General features: G+C 42.5%; 1 protein-coding gene across 2 annotated transcripts in view; it reads right to left on the bottom strand.

The window, feature by feature from the left end:
• SP1 (Sp1 transcription factor) overlaps positions 1–16,479 on the bottom strand; it is a 44,189-nt gene extending 27,710 nt beyond the window's left edge. The window contains exons 1-3 of one of the 2 annotated variants that reach the window (XM_038577785.1): positions 16,368–16,479; positions 15,141–15,295; positions 13,301–14,816 (exon numbers count right to left, since the gene is read on the bottom strand). In XM_038577785.1, coding sequence (XP_038433713.1) covers positions 13,301–14,816; positions 15,141–15,295; positions 16,368–16,374 — 1,678 coding nt within the window. In that variant the 5' untranslated portion in view covers positions 16,375–16,479. Of the gene's footprint in view, positions 1–13,300; positions 14,817–15,140; positions 15,296–15,480; positions 15,889–16,367 lie in introns of those variants that run through there. The other variant, XM_038577786.1, reaches the window with a different exon arrangement.
• Between the last annotated feature and the right edge of the window lie 956 nt (positions 16,480–17,435).

The following is a 17,435-nucleotide window of genomic DNA, read 5'->3' as shown; positions in this document are numbered from 1 at the left end:
TGCGATTCTTTCTCTCCCTCTCCTCCTGCCCCTCACCTCCCTCCCACCCCTGCCCACAAGCATACACTTTCTCTAAAATAAAAAAAGAAAAAAGTAACATCTGAAAATAATAATAAATAAAATGGAAGAAAAGGTCCTATCCACGATGGCAACAAAACCCAAAATACTAAGCTTAAAGCAGCAAGAAATGTGTAAGACCAATAAGAAAATAATGAGGGGCACCTGGGTAGCTCAGTGATTGAGCATTTGTCTTGGGCTCAAGGTGTGACCCCAGGGTCCCGGGATCGAGTCCCACATCAGGCTACCCAGAGGGAGCCTGCTTTTCCTTCTGCCTGTGTCTCTGCCTCTCTGTCTCTCATGAATAAATAAATAAAACCTTTAAAAAAAATTAAAATTAAAATAAAATAAAGCAAGAATCTTTCCCCCCTCATATTGGCAAAGGCTATTATATTTTTAACTATATTATTTATTTGAAAGAATGAGTGAGAAAAGAGAGAGAGAGAGAAGGTGTAGGGGGAGGGGCAGAGAGAGAGGGAGAAGCAGATTCTACTGAGCAGAGAGCCCTATGAGGGGCTCCATCCCAGCACTCCAGGATAACGACCTGAGCCAAAGGCAGACACTTAACCAACTGAGCCACCCAGGCGTCCCTGGCAAAGATTGATATATTTTTTTTTGCAAAGATTAATATTAATGCTAGCTATAAATTGCTAGCTTTCTGAAAATCACTTTAACTATAAATATCGAAACTTTATTTTTTTTTAAAGATTTTATTTATTTATTCATGAGAGACACAGAGAGAGAGAGAGAGAGAGAGAGAGAGAGGCAGAGACACAGGCAGAGGGAGAAGCAGGCTCCATGCAGGGAGCCCGATGCGGGACTTGATCCCGGGACTCCAGGATCACACCCTGGGCTAAAGGTGGCGCTAAACCTCTGAGCCACCAGGGCTGCCCAATATCAAAACTAAATGTATAAAACCTTTGACCTACCAACACTTAGAATTTTTTTTTCAAAGATTTATTTTAGAGAGACAGAGACCAAGAGACAGAGAAAGTACATATGGGAGAGAGGGGAGAGGGAGAGAATCTCAAGCTAACTCCCAGCTGAGCACAGAGCCTGCCTGACTTGGGGCTCAATCCCACAACCCTGAGATCATGACCTGAGCAGAAATCAAGAGTCAGATGCTTAGAGGACTGAGCCACCCCAGGCGCCCATAGAATTTTTAAAAGTATGTTCTATGGCCAACATGAGGCTTGCACTCACAACACTGAGATCAAGAGTCATATGCTCCACCAACTGAGCCAGCCAGGAGCCTCTTTTGGAGTTTTTAAAAAAATTAACATGAAATTCACATAACATTCAATTAACTATTTTAAAGTGTACAATTCAGTGGCATTCAGTGTACTACTCACCATGCTTTGCAACCACCACCTCTCTACTTTCAAAACTTTCATCACCTCAGAAAGACATCCATATCCAATCATTCCCCATTTTTTCTTCACCCCATACCCTGGCAAACACTCTCTCTATGGATTTTCCTGATCTAGAGAAGTCATATAAATAAAACCATAAAATATATGACCTTTTTTTCTCCAGTTTATTTCTTTCACTTAACATAATGTTTTCCTTGCTCACCCACATTGTAGCATGTATCAATACTTCGTTTCTTTTTATGGCTGAATAATACTCCCTCATATGAATACATACTTTGTCAATGAATATTTAGGTTGTATCTATCTTTTGGCAGTTATGAATAATGCTGCTATAAACATTTTTGTGCAAGATTCCATGTGGACCTACGTACCCTTTTCTCTTAGAAATATACCTCATAGGGGATCCCTGGGTGGCGCAGCGGTTTGGTGCCTGCCTTTGGCCCAGGGCGCGATCCTGGAGACCCGGGATTGAATCCCACATCGGGCTCCCGGTGCATGGAGCCTGCTTCTCCCTCTGCCTGTGTCTCTGCCTCTCTCTCTCTGTGACTATCATAAGTAAATAAAAATTAAAAAAAAAAAAAATGAACTTGGGACGCCTGGGTGGCTCAGTGGTTGAGCATCTGCCTTTGGCTTGGGGCGTGATCCAGGGGTCCTGGGATCGAGTGCCACATCGGGCTTCTTGAGGGGAGCCTGCTTCTTTCTCTGCCTATGTCTCTGCCTCTCTCTTTCTCATGAATAAATAAAATCTTCAAAAACAATAAAATTATTTTAAAAGTTAAAAAATAAAAAGTGTGAACTTAAATGTTCACCACAGCACTGCTTATAACAGTGAAACTGTGGAAACAACAGGGTTAAGTAAATTCTAGTACATACTATGAAATTACCTTATGATCATTTAAAATGATGCAAAGGTACATTTATTATTATTTATAGGAAAGATGTTCATACTGTATTGTCTGGTAAAAATAAATACTGATAGTATAATTCTATTAAAATATTAATTAAGATTGTATATAGACTTCTTTGTAAATTATACACAAAAGTACAAAAAGCTGGCTGGATGTTCATCAGAATTTCAACAGTGGATATCTTTGGATAGCTAAACTTCAATTAATTTTTACTTTTTTTCTACATTTGTGTTGTTTAATGTTTTTACCAGTATCATTTAAACAAAAGTTTTTTTTTTCCTATCCTCAAAGGTTTCTAATTTCAGCTCTAGAGATTTTTTTTTTTTTTTTTTTTTTTAGCTCTAGAGATTTTTTAAAGATTTACTCATTTATTTGAGAGAGAGAGCACTAGAGAGACAGAGCAAGCACAAGTAGGGGGCAGAGGAAGAAGCAGGCTCCCTGCTGAGCAGGAAGCCTGATATGAGGCTTGATTCCAGGATCCTGGAATCATGATCTGAGCCACAGGCAGACACCTGACCGGAGTCACCTAAGTGGCCCAGCTCTATAGATCTTTCTAAAGCAAATCCTTTGAATTTTGCCATTTCCCACAAGGAAACTGTAATTAACATCAGCAGTCCTTTGCGGACAACCAGTGCTCTCTCTTCAGATCATTTATTCTGCACCCGTATGTTTATGGTATCAAATCTACCCTGTATAAAGAAAAGAGAGGCTCCTGGGTGGCTCAGTGGGTTAAGCCTCTGCCTTCAGCTTAGGTCATGATCCTGGGGCCCTGGACTCAGCTGTATCTGGCTCCCTGCTCAGCTGGGAGTCTGCCCCTCCCCCCACTTGTACATGTGCACACTCCCAATCTAAAAAAAAAAAAAAAAAAAAAAGGAAATAGAAAGAGAGAGTCCCTTCCCTATAGACATTTAAGAACTAAAAGAGATACCTAAACTTGTACAAAGAATAATCAGTCTTAGATATTTGTTTTTATGTGTTTGTACATCTATGAATCTACATCACCACAAAGAACTAAGCAAGCATAATCATTCTTGTTCCATAGATGAATGGAAGTCAAGAAATTCCAAAACCACAAATTAATAGTTCAGACTTAACCAGTTTCTTTCATCGTACAATAGAAAAAAGTGTGTACATAAGCACAATTAAAACAACCATTACTTAATAAAATCATATAGTTCAGTAGCAATGTTAAAAAATGTTAAGGCAGATTTATTTTATGAGCTTTATTTTTTTCTTAAAGATTTTATTTATTTATTCAGAGAGAGAGAGAGAGGGAGAGAGAGAGAGGGGCAGAGACACAGGCAGAGGGAGAAGCAGGCATCATATAGAGAGCCTGACGTGGGACTCTATCCAGGGTATCCAGGATCACGCCCTGGGCTGCAGGCGGTGCTAAACCGCTGCGCCACCAGGGCTGCCCTATTTTATGAGCCTTAGTAATATTTATAATCTACTGTTTTATTAACTGGGATATAGGTAAAAGAATATCCATTGTATTATTCTTTCTATCTGCCTAGAAGTCTTAAATCACTTCACGTCACTTTTTTTTTTAAGATTATTTATTCATGAGAGACAGAGAGAGAGAGAGAGGCAGAGACACAGGCAGAGGGAGAAGCAGGCTCCATGCAGGGAGCCCGAACATGGGACTCGATCCCGGGTCTTCAGGATCACGTCCTGGGCTGAAGGCAGCGCTAAACCGCTAAGCCACCTGGGCTGCCCCTTCACATCACTTCTGATGTGTTGGGGGTTACTTGGGAATGGAAAGGATGTAACAGGTGAGACAGGAATCAGCTGAGAGTGGAAAATGAAGTAAAATAATGCTTTAGTAACAATGAATTCCAGAAAGGTAAAAGAAATAAATGAAGTTCTGTTAATTTACAGAGAATCAAACAACTCTTTAAAAGAAATGGGGACAGAAAAATAATTCATTGAAATAAAAAGAAACCCAATTATCATCATTAGATGGGGTATTAGCAAAGTGTTCATCAAGAATGTCAATCTAGCGGCAGTCTGTAGAGAAAACATACACTGCACAAGTTCATAGCCAGGCCAATGAGAAATAAAGAAAAAGAAAATCCATGGATAATTCTAGAAACTTTCTCTACTGTCAACTATCTTTTTTACTAGAATGGTTTATGACAGAACAAAGCATACTAACTGGAATTTACTTCCTTTGGTAGTTGTGATAGTTTAATGACTGCACCAATGAAGAAAATAAAGAAAAAAACTTAAAGACCTGGACACTTCAACAACCTGGAAGAACAGCCCTGAATTAAGTGATTAATACCCTACTTTTAATTGAATGGGAGGACTACATAGAATGGAACTTTTACTGAGATATGGGCACTAATGTGTTAAGTACCCATTATGTGCTCCTACAGGTTATCTAACTCATTTAATCCTAATAATCTCTTAACCCTCTTTTACAAATAAAGAAACCTCAGCTCAGAGAAGATGAAGAACTTCCCCTGAGTCACAAAGCCAGTAAGAAGCAAAGTTATGACTTGGACCCTTGTGGGTCTGCCTACAAATACCATATGTCACTTTCTTGTCCATGCTAAATATCTTACCTCAGAATAAGCTTTCTTTCTCTTTCACAAAGGATATTCAATCAATTACCGCTAGTTTTAAAGCTGGAGTTATTTCATACATCAGATTAAAGATTATATCCATAGCTAAACCATTCAACCTATGTTACACAGGATGTGAGAGGTTCATTTGTCAAAAAAAAAAAAAAAAAAAAAGGACATAAAACAAAAACAGTATTCTAAGTTTAAGATCCCATTTACAGTCAGTCATCCATATCACTTCCCATCCAAAAAAGTATTAAGTGGGAAAACTCATCCTAAATTATTTCCCAACAATTTTGTAGATTTTTATATTACACTTCCCAAAGAGCCATTTCATTCTCCTTTATAACAGCGTATAACAAATGGGGGAGCAGGGGGGACAGTTCTCTTTATTAAGCTCCTGAATTTGTTCATAGTACCAATGTCTCATGGGAGGCTGGGGATAGAAAAAAAGGGTAGGGTAGAGGGAGTACAGGAAAACAGAAGACATAACACAATATAATTCATTTATAAATACAATCATTCCTGGGCAGTATACAATTCATTATCAACTTCCATTTCAGCTTTCAGAAGGCAGGTGCATGGACCTGATGGCAGTTTTGAACCAGAACTAGAAAAGCTTCTATTGTTTTTTATTTAAATTTTATTTTTTAAAGATTTTATTTATTTATTCATGAGAAACACAGAGAGAGAGAGGCAGAGACACAGGCAGAGGGAGAAGCAGGCTCCATGCAGGGGCCTGATGTGGGACTCAATCCCAGGACTCCAGGATCACGTCCCAGGCAGAAGGCAGGTGCTAAACCACTGAGCCACCCAGGGATCCCTAGAAAAGTTTCTAAACCTGACTTCCTAACCAAACAGCTTATATTTTCCCACATAATCTTTATGTTTTTGTTTCCTCTAGATACAATCTTGTAGGACATGTTGAGCATAATGCCAGCTTGTGGCATCTCCAAACAAGTCTCCACTGGGGATCTGAATTTTTTTAAAAAATATTTTATTTATTCATTCATGAGAGACACACAGAGAGGCAGAGACACAGGCAGAGGGAGAAGCAGGCTCCCCACGGGGAGCCCAATGTGGGACCTGATCCCTGAACTCCGGGATCACCCCCTGAGCAGAAGGCAGACGCTCAATCACTGAGCCACACAGGCGTCCCTGGGTATCCCACTTTTATCAGGGGTCTTCAGAAGATGCAACACTAGTCCTTTAGTAACATTCTCACTAAGAGAATCACTCTGAACAATGTAACATATGGCAGTGAGGCTTTAAGGCAGCTAAATGAAAACTTCACTGTTAAGTCTGATGCTCGGCTTTTTGGAAAGGAACAAATTTCTTGGCTGGTACTACTTTTTTTTTTTAAACATTTTTTATTTATTCATTTGAGAGAGAGAGAGAGAGAGAGCAAGCACATGCGCACAAGCAGCGGGGAGGATCAGAGGGAGAAGAAGCAGATTCCCCGCTGAGCAGGGAGCCTAATGTGGGGTCGATCCCAGGACCATGACCTGACCCGAATGCACCATTTGGCTGAGCCATCCAGACACTCCAGGCTGGTACCACTTTTAAACAGCATCAAATTCCTCTGCAAGCAAAGCGATGATTAAAAATCAAATAGTCCATGGAGTATTCAATACCAAGAAAGAAGTGTAGGAAATGAAGATGCCTATTTCATGCAAGCCCCATTACATGTATCTATTTAAAATGAAATGCTTCTTTCTTAAATTTTTATGATAAGGCACATCTAGATAATATAATAGTATTCTGTAATACCACCACTTCAGTTACTGAAATAAAATTTTTAAGACTTAGGGGCATCTGGGTGGCTCAGTGTTGATAATATATAACATAGAGAAAACTAAAATCCAAAATAGTGTGGCCCTATTATTCCTTATATTTTCTGCAACTCTCAATATTAGCCATGTGAAAACTTGTCCTTTCTGAAGTGCACTAAGTGTAAATAACTACAGCACAACAGCAACTGGAGCTCCACGAAGGCAAGAACCATTATCCGTTTCAGTGAATTCTGAGAGCCTAGCACATTTGACACATAATAAATGCTCAATAAATTTTGCTAAAGCATCAAAAAATGGAACCCATTTTCACTATCACACTTTTCCCCCATTACACTTTTGTCTCTAACTCTGAAGCCTGCTGGGAGCAATTATATTACTAAGTATACTGGTGGTTCAGTAAATGCCTTGGTAAGTTAACTGAACCATGAATATTATTGAATTTCTTAATAGCATTAAGGCTAAACAAGGAAAAAAAAAAAAAAAAGGCTAAACAAGGAGGCCATTCAAAACATGATAATGCCAACAAGATATTCTGTTAAGAGAACACCAAACCAAACAAAGAAGTTCTTGATAATATGGAAAATTTCCAAATGCAGTTTTCAGAATTAAAAGCTTTTTACCTTAAGACAAATAGTCTGTATAAAATTAAAATATAGTTTTTCACGAGTGCAAAAAACTGCCAAAGAATTCTAAGCATAGTATTTTCACATACCACCAGTGACCGTAACTAATAGTATGTTAAAAAAAAAAAAAATTCTTAAAACTCAAAAAAAAAAAAAAAAAAAAAAAGAAAGAAAAATATTATACATTGTCTATGTCAGCCTGGACAAAATTGGACCCTATATAGTCTCTCAAACTGCATGCCCCACAAGTATGTCAGGATAATATATTTTTTTCAAATCAGAAATGTGGTGGGTAGAGAAGGCAGGCACTGAAAGGGAATTTCCTGGTAACATGGAAAACAACAGATGAGGAACAATAAAAGTTTGCTATGAAAATGTCTCAAGCATATCAGGAAAAAAATAAGAAAGGTACAGTCAGGGAAAACACATCACATCTTAATTGTAAAAATTCTTCTACACACACACCTCAATGACACAGCTGACCTTCAGGTTTTCAAAGTGACTGTAGGTCTTTGATTTCTCTTTTGCCATCTTGTTCCTCTCTTCTTAATGTTTTGATCACATCACTAATTATATTTCATTAAATTACAGATTAAATAAATTCAAATTAATCTGATCACAACGAATTACGATTCATAAAAAGTTTACAAAGAAGTTGTTCATTAACCATGCTATTTTTTCCTGTTATCTTAGACTACCAATGTTAGTAACACTTCAGAAAAACAAATCCATTTTTCTATTTGAGAGAAGTCCTGTAAAAGAAAAAAAAAAGGGAGGGGGGGACACCTGGGGGGCTCAATGGTTGAGCCTCTGCCTTCAGCTCAGGGCGTGATCCTGGAGTCCCGGTGATCCCACATCAGGCTCCGTGCATGGAGCCTGCTTCTCTCTCTGCCTGTGTCTCTGCTTCCCTCTCTCTCTCTCTCTCTGTGTCTCTCATGAATAAATAAAATCTTAAAAAAAAAAAAAAAGTCATCAAAAAGGGTCAATTCAATGAAGAACATATTGAATAATTTGAAAAGATCCATCTCGATAGCATTTAACCTTTTTTAGATTATTTGCAGCAAATATTTCCTTTCCTAGAAAAATAATTTTTTAAGGGACACCTGGGTGGCTCTGCAGTTGAGCGCTGCCCTTGGCTCAGGTCGTGATCCTGGAATCCCGGGATCGAGTCCCGCATCAGGCTCCTTGCATGGAGCCTGCTTCTCCCTCTTCCTGTGTCTCCGCCTCTCTCTGTGTCTCTCTCATGAATAAATACATAAACTCTTTTAAAAATAAATAAATAGGGAACCCTGGGTGGCGCAGCGGTTTAGCGCCTGCCTTTGGCCCAGGGCGCGATCCTGGAGACCCGGGATCGAATCCCACATCGGGCTCCCGGTGCATGGAGCCTGCTTCTCCCTCTGCCTATGTCTCTGCCTCTCTGTCTCTCTCTCTCTCTGTGTGACTATCATAAATAAATAAAATTTTAAAAAAATAAAAAAATAAAAATAAATAAAAATAATATTTTACAAGTTTCCAGAGATGTATAGATTTTTTAAACTTAGTTTTCTCATCTCTTAACAGTAAAGTCTTTGTCTTGATGCAAATATATTTTAACTCCTTCAAAATTATTATTTATTTTGTACTCAGATACAGAGTTAGAGTCATAGTAAATTAGGCACATCCAAACTTGTCAAACAAGTAATACTGCCCAGTTTCCATAAGCCATTCAAAGTTTAAAAAATGTTGGAGCAAAAGTGCAAATTCAAATTATAGCCCAGATTTGCAACCAACTCTGAAAAAAAAATCTTAATACAGAAACTTTTTCAGGGTTTTCTAAGAGAAACAATTCTTAAAATTTAGCATAGTATTAACAATATAGTCACAATCTGGGCATTTACATTTAAAGTAACACTTCAGCACTCCAGAGCCTGAATAATAATGCAAAGAAAGGGAGAGCTCTATTGTTGATACACCTGTAAGAAATATGAAAAATACATAGCAAAGTGGAAAATTTCAATTAATACTATCTATTAACATTTACAGACATCCAGTAAGTAACTTACAAAGCTTTATGTAATAAAGCTTTTCTACAGATGTTCATCTTACATCTCAAAACATGTTCAAGGAGGAAAAACAAAACAATTAGAAGGAAATGAGCAGAACTAGATTAGTGGTAACATTTATATGCTACTTTACAAAGTAGAACAGTTAAAAGAAAAGGAAGATGTAAGAATAAAACAGATACTAAAGTTTCCTGAAACACCAGGTATCCTTGTGCTCTTGTTATTTAATTAAGAACTAAAATGGCCACGTTACACAATGAGACGTGATTTAACAATGACGTCATTTACAAAAAGCCACTGGAATGAATAAATAGGAGCAACTGAAAAGGTCTGAGGACTGTCTTCTCAATGAAGGCACTTTGGTTTTAAAGGGGACCTTTTAAATTGAAATCAGTTAAAAGCACTAACATTATCTTCAGAAACAAATATATTAGATTAAAAAGGCAAATGATGCAGAAACATTTGACATTGTATTTGATAAAGTATATTATTTTAATAAATTATCTGGTATGATGTTTTGCAAAAGAGTAACTCTGAACACATTTAAACCAACTAAACCTACTAGTCACTAATGTTCATATACACTAGTCTAAAATACAACTTTTTAATAAATTAGGTCTCAGCAATCTGACCCCAAGTTTAGCGATACCGTTGGCAAAGTAACTCTGGTATCACGTTCAACTTAACTTCTAAGAGAAGACATTTTCCTGACCCCGATAAAACCAAGCAGATGTGAAATTTTTATTTTTAGTGCCTGAAATTTGTTTCTTGAGTGAATTATAGCCATCAAGGAAATATGTTCTATTCTCCTGCCAAAGACTAACCCTGAACTCTTTATTAGGCAGAACTCCCACGAAGTCATACAAACTGTCTTTCAAAGCTGGCTCCCCCTCAACCTGGTGGAAGAGTTTTCAGGACATAGCAGTGTCTGAGAAAAAAACCTGAAGTTTTAAACTGGAAAAAAACAAGATCTGTGAGATTGTAACTACAAAATGAGAGGAAAGGGTGCTGATAACTGGGAAAGAGTGTTGATTTAAAAACAAAAAAAGCTGCTGATAACTTAAAAAAATAAAAATAAAAGCAACCTCAGAGCTCATAGATCATTTCGCTGTCTGGAAACTATACTCCATTTACTGGGTGGTCCCCTCCTCACTACCACCCACCAGGGGCTGAGCCATAAAAAAACACAGGATACTGAGATGCCTGGCTTACTTTGGTTCTAAGTCTGCGCCTTTGCCTGTGTATTCAGCAAACAGAAATAAACACTGAAAGTCAACAGAAAAGCTTAAACAATTTCTAAAAGATGATTTTTTAAAACAATAAATCTAAACAGCCTAAGTGAATGCCCTGGAAGTTGCAGTCTTCCACAGCCACCTAATAATGTCTCACTTCGTAGAGTGCTACGTATCTATCCACTTATCTATAGATGATTTCATATCCAAGACTCTTTCTACTACGTTATACTGCCAAGAGATTGAGTTTTTCCAGTAAAATTACTATATACCAGAAAAGGGGGTAAAAGGAGATATTTTTTAGCAGCCAGGCAACAGCTGAACAGCGCTAAAACTTCTAGGAAATGATTTTATTATCTTTCATGAAGGACAAAGTCGACTGACCAATTGAAGAAGAAAAAAATGTTGCACAAGCAAAACTAATCAGAAAGGAGGAAACTTTTTATCTTCAGAAACCACTATTAATGAGGCAACCAATCTTAACTCACAAAATGGCCTTTCAGAGACTCATTCTCTCATTAGTGAATGTCAAGCTGCTGCTACTTCACAGAAAAGGCATGCATTTTCTTAAGCTCTGAGACCATCAATAATAGCTAGGTAGCCCTATCCTATGACATATTAAATGGCAGACTTCCCCAGAGCATGATTTAGCAATGAGAGTGCCTCATAACTGTTCTCTAGCGCCTAAGTTCTAAACCTCTTTAGAAATTGCAAGGATCCAAATTATTACCAAGGAACAATCCCACAGCTTTGCTTTCCTTTGAGGAAGAGCAAAACTGCTGGATACAACAACCCAAGAGCAAAGAGAAAACATACTAGTGTAGCAAGTGTCTAATTTTCCAGGCTGTTGCTTTCATTAACTTTTCCCACTTCTATTGCCATAATTTTTAGCCTGTGAAACACTTGCCAGCTCTAGAGCATTAATTATCAAATAAGCAAAGATATCTTTTCTAAAACATTAACAATCTAAAGGATTTCTTATGTCCTAAATTAAAACTAATAAGTAATGCCCTACACTAGAGTTAACCACAAGCCCTAGCTCTAACTATATGTCGTCTCACCACTTAACTGTTTCTCTGTAACTCCGTGCCCTTAGAAAAGAAGGCAGTTGTACTACATGACTTCTTGGGTCCCTTTCAGCTCTGACTTTTATTCCAAGATCTGATTCATTAAGAAAATTGTTAAGGCTCAAAATGTAGTCATTTTAAACACACCTCAAGTACATAAGAAAATTAGGGAACTTCAGCAGACCTCCCCCCACCATTTTCCAAAACTGCAGGCGGCAGGAAATACGGCTATTTGTTAACCTCTTTTATATAACAACCAGTTTAAGTGAAATGAGAACTCTACAATAAAAATATACAATTAATAAACCCACATATATTCTGATAAAGCTAAGTTCAGTGATATTAAACCATTTCCCATCATAATTTTTATGTATCATGTCAGAATATTAAAATCTATAGTATCCCACTGGGTGGTGCAGTCGGTTAAAGCGTCCGATTCTTGATTTCGGCTCAGGTCTGATCTCAGGGTCATGAGACTGACCCAGTGTCCGAGTCCACACTCAGCGAGCAGTCTGCTTGGGTCTCTCTTTCCCTTCTCCCTCTGCTCCTCCCCCCCAAAAGAAATAAATCTTAAAAAAAAAACAATAGTATCCTCTGCTTGTGCTTTATTAAAGATTAGCTCCATCACCACAGAATTTAAAATAAATTCTAAATAGATTTTCATTTTTTTAAGTGGACATATTTCCAATTTCAAATTAACCAACAGTGAAACACTGTTTAAAACAAACAATTGAATATTGTGGTCAAATGATTCAACATACATTCCAATACATACCTCTTCCCTGAGGACTCTCTCCCTTCAATGCTCTCCTTATTCCTAACTCCTCTCACACCTCCCCACTCCATTTCAGGCTTTACTCCCATTCTCTCCCCACCCCCCTACTCAACCATAAGCTACTTTCAAAGCATCTAGGAAGTGGCTCTCCTAGCTAGGAAGTACCAGAATTACCTAGGAAGCTCTTTAAAAATGTAAGGTGAGACCAGAAAGATGCTTTTAAAGCAACTAGAAGTTTACAAAAATTAAACCTTAATTAACAAGCTTGCTCAGAGAGTAAGATATTCTAGTTAACTAAAGATTATGGAATTTTTTTTTTAAATACTTCCGGAACCCACTATATCACTTTTCCCTCACTTAAGAATTACAGTTTGTAAAAATTACCTGATTATTTAATAACTTTCCCACAAACAGGTCAAGTTTATAATCAATCCTCATCCTACCAAAGAAGTGGGCCCACAGGCCAAATAAAGCCCTTGAGGTAAGAATGTTTTTACATTTTTAAAGGGTTGCATAAAAACAAAGAAGATTATGTGATACTAGCCCACTAGCCCATAATATCTCCCATCTGGCCCTTCACAGAAAAAGTTTGGTGACCCTTGTTCTGTAACACCAAAAGCACTGAAGTACAATGACCCCAGAGACATTGCCCAGAAGTGCCCGTTTCTCATAAGAGTAACTGAAAAAAGTTTCCGTTAAGTGAGTTCCAAATGACTTAAATAGAATCATTGCTATTTCTCTAATCGACTTGCCCTCTAGAAACTGTTACCCACAAAAATCTCTATTTCCTTCCTTAGACTCAACAGTCTCAACTAAGACACTAGTTAACTCTGGAAATTAGTGTAAAAGATTAGAAGCCTTACCTGGGGCATTTGCTATAGCCAGTGGCAGGCTTGGAAGCTGGTGCACCTGGATTCCTGAAGCACCCAATGCACTGAGGTTAATGGTCTGGAGGCCAGGCATGGAGGAGAGCTGAGCAGCATTCACAGTGACTGTGCCGGTAGGGATGGAGGCAGCTGAGGCAATGGGTGTAAGGGTGGTATTGCTGCTGCTGGTCTGCCCCAAGGAGACACCCTGCATTGGGGCCAAGGTGATTGTCTGGGCCTGCGGGTTCTGAACTTGGAGATTCTGCAGCTGAAGAGTCTGCCAACTGACCTGTCCATTGGGCCCCACTGTTGGTGTCCGGATGATGATGGGGCCGGAGTTTGGAACAGCCTGAAGCTGGAGATTCTGGAGGGTTTCCTGGGAGATAGCTTGGGTTGTAAAGGTCTGCCCTGACAATGGTGCTGCTTGGAGGGCCTGGAGAGCCTGTCCCCCTTGAACTAGCTGAGGCTGGATAAGAATTTGTTGCTGTTGCTGTGTCTGCTGGTTTTGCTCTCCCTCTTTTTGCTGACTTGCTTGCAGAGAGCCTCCAGATGTCTGGTTCTGCTGAATGTTTAGAGCATCAGACCCCTGTAGCCCACTGACCCTCTGGGGTGTCTGCCCTTGAGAGTTGGTCCCTGCTGATCCGCTGGTGGTGAAGTTCATAATTCCCATGTTGCTGGTGGTAGTAGTTGTTGAGTAGCTATTGGCATTGGTGAAAAAGGAGCTGGAACTGGCTTGTGATGATACCAAACTGGCAGAACTGATGGCAGTCCCTGAGGTGGAGGGCTGTGAGCCACTCTCCTGGGACCCAGAGCTGCTGATAGTGACTGCCTGAGAGCTAGGAGTCAAGGTAGCTGCAGAAACGCTGTTGACAGGTAGCAAGGTGATATTCCCGTTCAGGGCCACTGGTACATTGGTCACATACTGAGTCTGTCCTGAGAGTACGTTATTAGTCAGGCCTTGGAGGGGGACAGCCTGCTGGAGTAGGTTTGGCATAGCAGCAATGATGTTGCCTCCACTTCCTCGATTTGTGATGATCTGTTGGTTTGCACCTGGTATGATCTGTATTTGACCAGAACCATCCTGCTGCACTTGGGCCCCAGTGGCAGCGAACTGCAGCTGTTGCCCATCAACGGTCTGGAACTGTGGGATTACTTGATACTGAATATTAGGCATCACTCCAGGTAATCCTGTCAGGACTTGCTGGTTCTGTAAATTGGAGGTGGCGGCCACAACATACTGCCCACCAGAGACCGCACGATTCTTGGAAGACTCACTGCCATTGCTGCCATTGGTACTGCTGCCACTCTGTTCCTTTGAGGTAGGGGTAGCCCCAGAGGAGGAAGAGATGATCTGCCAGCCATTGGCACCCTGTGAGAGCTGTGTGGCTGTGAGGTCAAGCTCACCTGTACCCCCTGACTGGCTTGGGCCTTGGGAGTTGTTGCTGTTTTCATTGGGTGACTCAATTCTGCTGCAAGTTGCTGCCAGCAGAGCCAGAGGGGATGGCTGGGATTCCTGGCCGGAAAATAAGGGAGAGGATAGGAGTCAGAGACACCCAGCTGCCAGCCCTGGGGGCAGTTTTAAAACAAATAAACAGCAAAACTGCAGCCAAAGAGAGGGAAAAAAAAAAAAAAAAACCTGAAACAAAAAGCTGACCTATCCATACTGCTGAAATCCTCATCTCTGGAGATCTCCCAATCATTTGTCTCTCTGTGCTAACTTCCCTAGCTACAAAATGGTTTAGCGCTTTCCTAAAAACGTTTCTGTGAAAAGACAATAATCTAAGAATATTTACATTCTCTAGACATCTCCCCTACTCTGCCCTGGTTTATCACTTACCTGCCCTCCTCCTCCTCCACTGCTGCTACTGCCTGTGCTGCTGCTTCGAGCCTGAGAAAAGGCACCATCACCATTACCGTTGCCCCCATTATTGCCACCAACTCCTTTTTCAATCTTCACCACGGCTGTCATTTCATCCATGGAGTGATCTTGGTCTAAAAAGAATTAAAAGATAAACAACTTAGAGTTGGAGGAAGGAAAAGGGTAAGGTTAGGAGGGATAAAGGACGCTATGATGAAACAAATAATTAACAGTAAGGTGAAAGGCACCAGCGTTAAAAAAAAAAAAAAAAAAAAGTGGATTGAGGAAAGGGCAATTGTAGGACACATAGAACACAGACTTGGCTTAGCAGTGCTGAAACTGGGCCTCAATTCTTCCCTGGCACAAAATTACACCCAGGAAACATTAAAAATGTACTTTTCGTATAGGAAATGTGAGGGGCGATGGACATGTTCAAAGAGTTTCAAAATAAAAAAAAGTATCCTGGGGATAAAAAGGAGAGGGATAGGTAAGGCAAAGAACAACATGTGGGTGGATGGAAAGCTTGCTAAAATTAGGGTCAAAGAATATAGAGAAAGAGAAAAACTCAAGGGTAAAAAGCAGCACGAGGAGAAGAGGGGCAAAGGGGAAAGAAAAAACAAAAAAGTGTGAGTGGGGAAACATTTGTGGATACGGCTAAGGGGCTACGGGGTCCAGGGGTTACGAATCTGGAGGTTTCGGGGCGGACAGAGGGCGGGCCCTGGAAGGAAAGGGCGGTTTCGGGGTGAGGGGCGTGGAAAGGGCGGGACGGTGGGGGGGAGGGGAAACCTACGGGGGGAGGGGAGGGCCTTGGGGCAGGCGGCGACCAGAGGGCGGACCGGGGAGGCGGTTGGCCCGGGCGGGGCCTGCACTGCTCGGGCCGCCCCCGCGGCTCCAGCCCCCGGCGGGAGGAGCCTCAGGCGGGCGGCCGAATAGTGGGGGGTAAGGCCCGTCCCCCGTGGCCGGGGCGGGCAGGGGGCGGGCGAGGCCACGCTGCCCCCTCCCCCGGGGCGGGCGGCCCATCCCCCGCTTTCTCGCAGGCCCCGCCACTGCCCCTTCTCCCTCCCTTCCCTCCGCCCCGGGCGGGACCAAGGCCGCCGCCGCCGCCTCCCGCCCGCCCCCCCTCACGGCGGGGACCGCCCGGTCGGCCCTCGCGCGCGCCCCCTCATTCCCCTCCCACCCCTAAGCGTGGAGTGGACTCATCCTTACCGCTCATGGTGGCAGCTGAGGGACGAGCTCAAGGGGGTCCTGTCCGGGGGGGTTGGGGGGGGCCGGGAAAAACGCGGACGCTGACGAGGCAAGCGAACCCGGACCGGACAGGGAGGGGGGGGGTAAGGAGGAGGGAGCAGCGCGCCACAAGCCCGGCCTAGGCCCCGCCCCTTCGCTGCTGCCCCGCCCAATGAGGGAGGGAGAAAGGCGGGACTTGCGGAAGAAAGACGCGTGGGTCATCCAATGGCAAGGCTCACTGGCTCTCTAAGGCGTGTAGGACAAAGTTGCGAGCCTGGTGTCCGCCCAGGGAGGCCGCCCTCTCAGTTTTAAGGCCCAATGAAAGGCGCAGGAAGTGGGGGTGGGCGGGAGCTAGTGATGACAGGCTTGGGAGGGAGCCAGTCAACCGCCAGGCGGGCTCCCTGAACGGTGGGGATAGGGAGAGCTTAGGTTGGAATGACAGAACATCGGCCAACCAGAAGCCCGGACATGCCTGGGCAAAGTCCCCGGTGGGAGGGGGTAAGAAGCAGGCCGAAATGGGATAGGATGAAGCCGACCACAGCCAATCAGAAATCAGGCGGGCAGCCAGGAAAGTTAGGATTGGGCCAACGCTGAGACAAGACAAGCGGGGACGCAAATTGACGTGAACGAGAAGCCAATTGAACGCCGAATGCACTCCGGGGGCGGGACTTTGGGGTGGGCCGAGGAGAAGCGGCGTCTCCCTCAGTCGGTCCGCCCAATGAGGCGGCGAAGGGGGCCAGGCCCCGCCCCCAGGGGGGCCAATGGGCGCCGCCAGAGCCGCCCGTCGCGGGGGAGGGAGCAGGGCTGTGCCAAGAGGAGGCCGCCGCCATCTTGGCCCTCCTCAGGGGACGTCTTTGCAGTGGTTAGGTGGCGCGCTTCGGTGGGGCCGTGCTGCGCAACAAGTGTCAGGGTCGAGACGGGCGGAGCGCGGCTCTGCCTCCCGCCGGCCGCTCTCTCGGGGGCCCCCCCAGCGTCCCCCTCCCCGCGGTGGGCGGACGGGCGGGCGGGCGCCTCGGAGTGTGGGTGTCGGCCCTGTGGGTGCGCGCGCGC

Source organism: Canis lupus, chromosome 27, assembly GCF_011100685.1.
Source record: "Canis lupus familiaris isolate Mischka breed German Shepherd chromosome 27, alternate assembly UU_Cfam_GSD_1.0, whole genome shotgun sequence".
In the NCBI taxonomy this organism is placed as follows: domain Eukaryota; kingdom Metazoa; phylum Chordata; class Mammalia; order Carnivora; family Canidae; genus Canis; species Canis lupus.
Note: the sequence above shows the minus strand (reverse complement) of the source record. Positions and strands in the feature narration are given on the sequence as shown.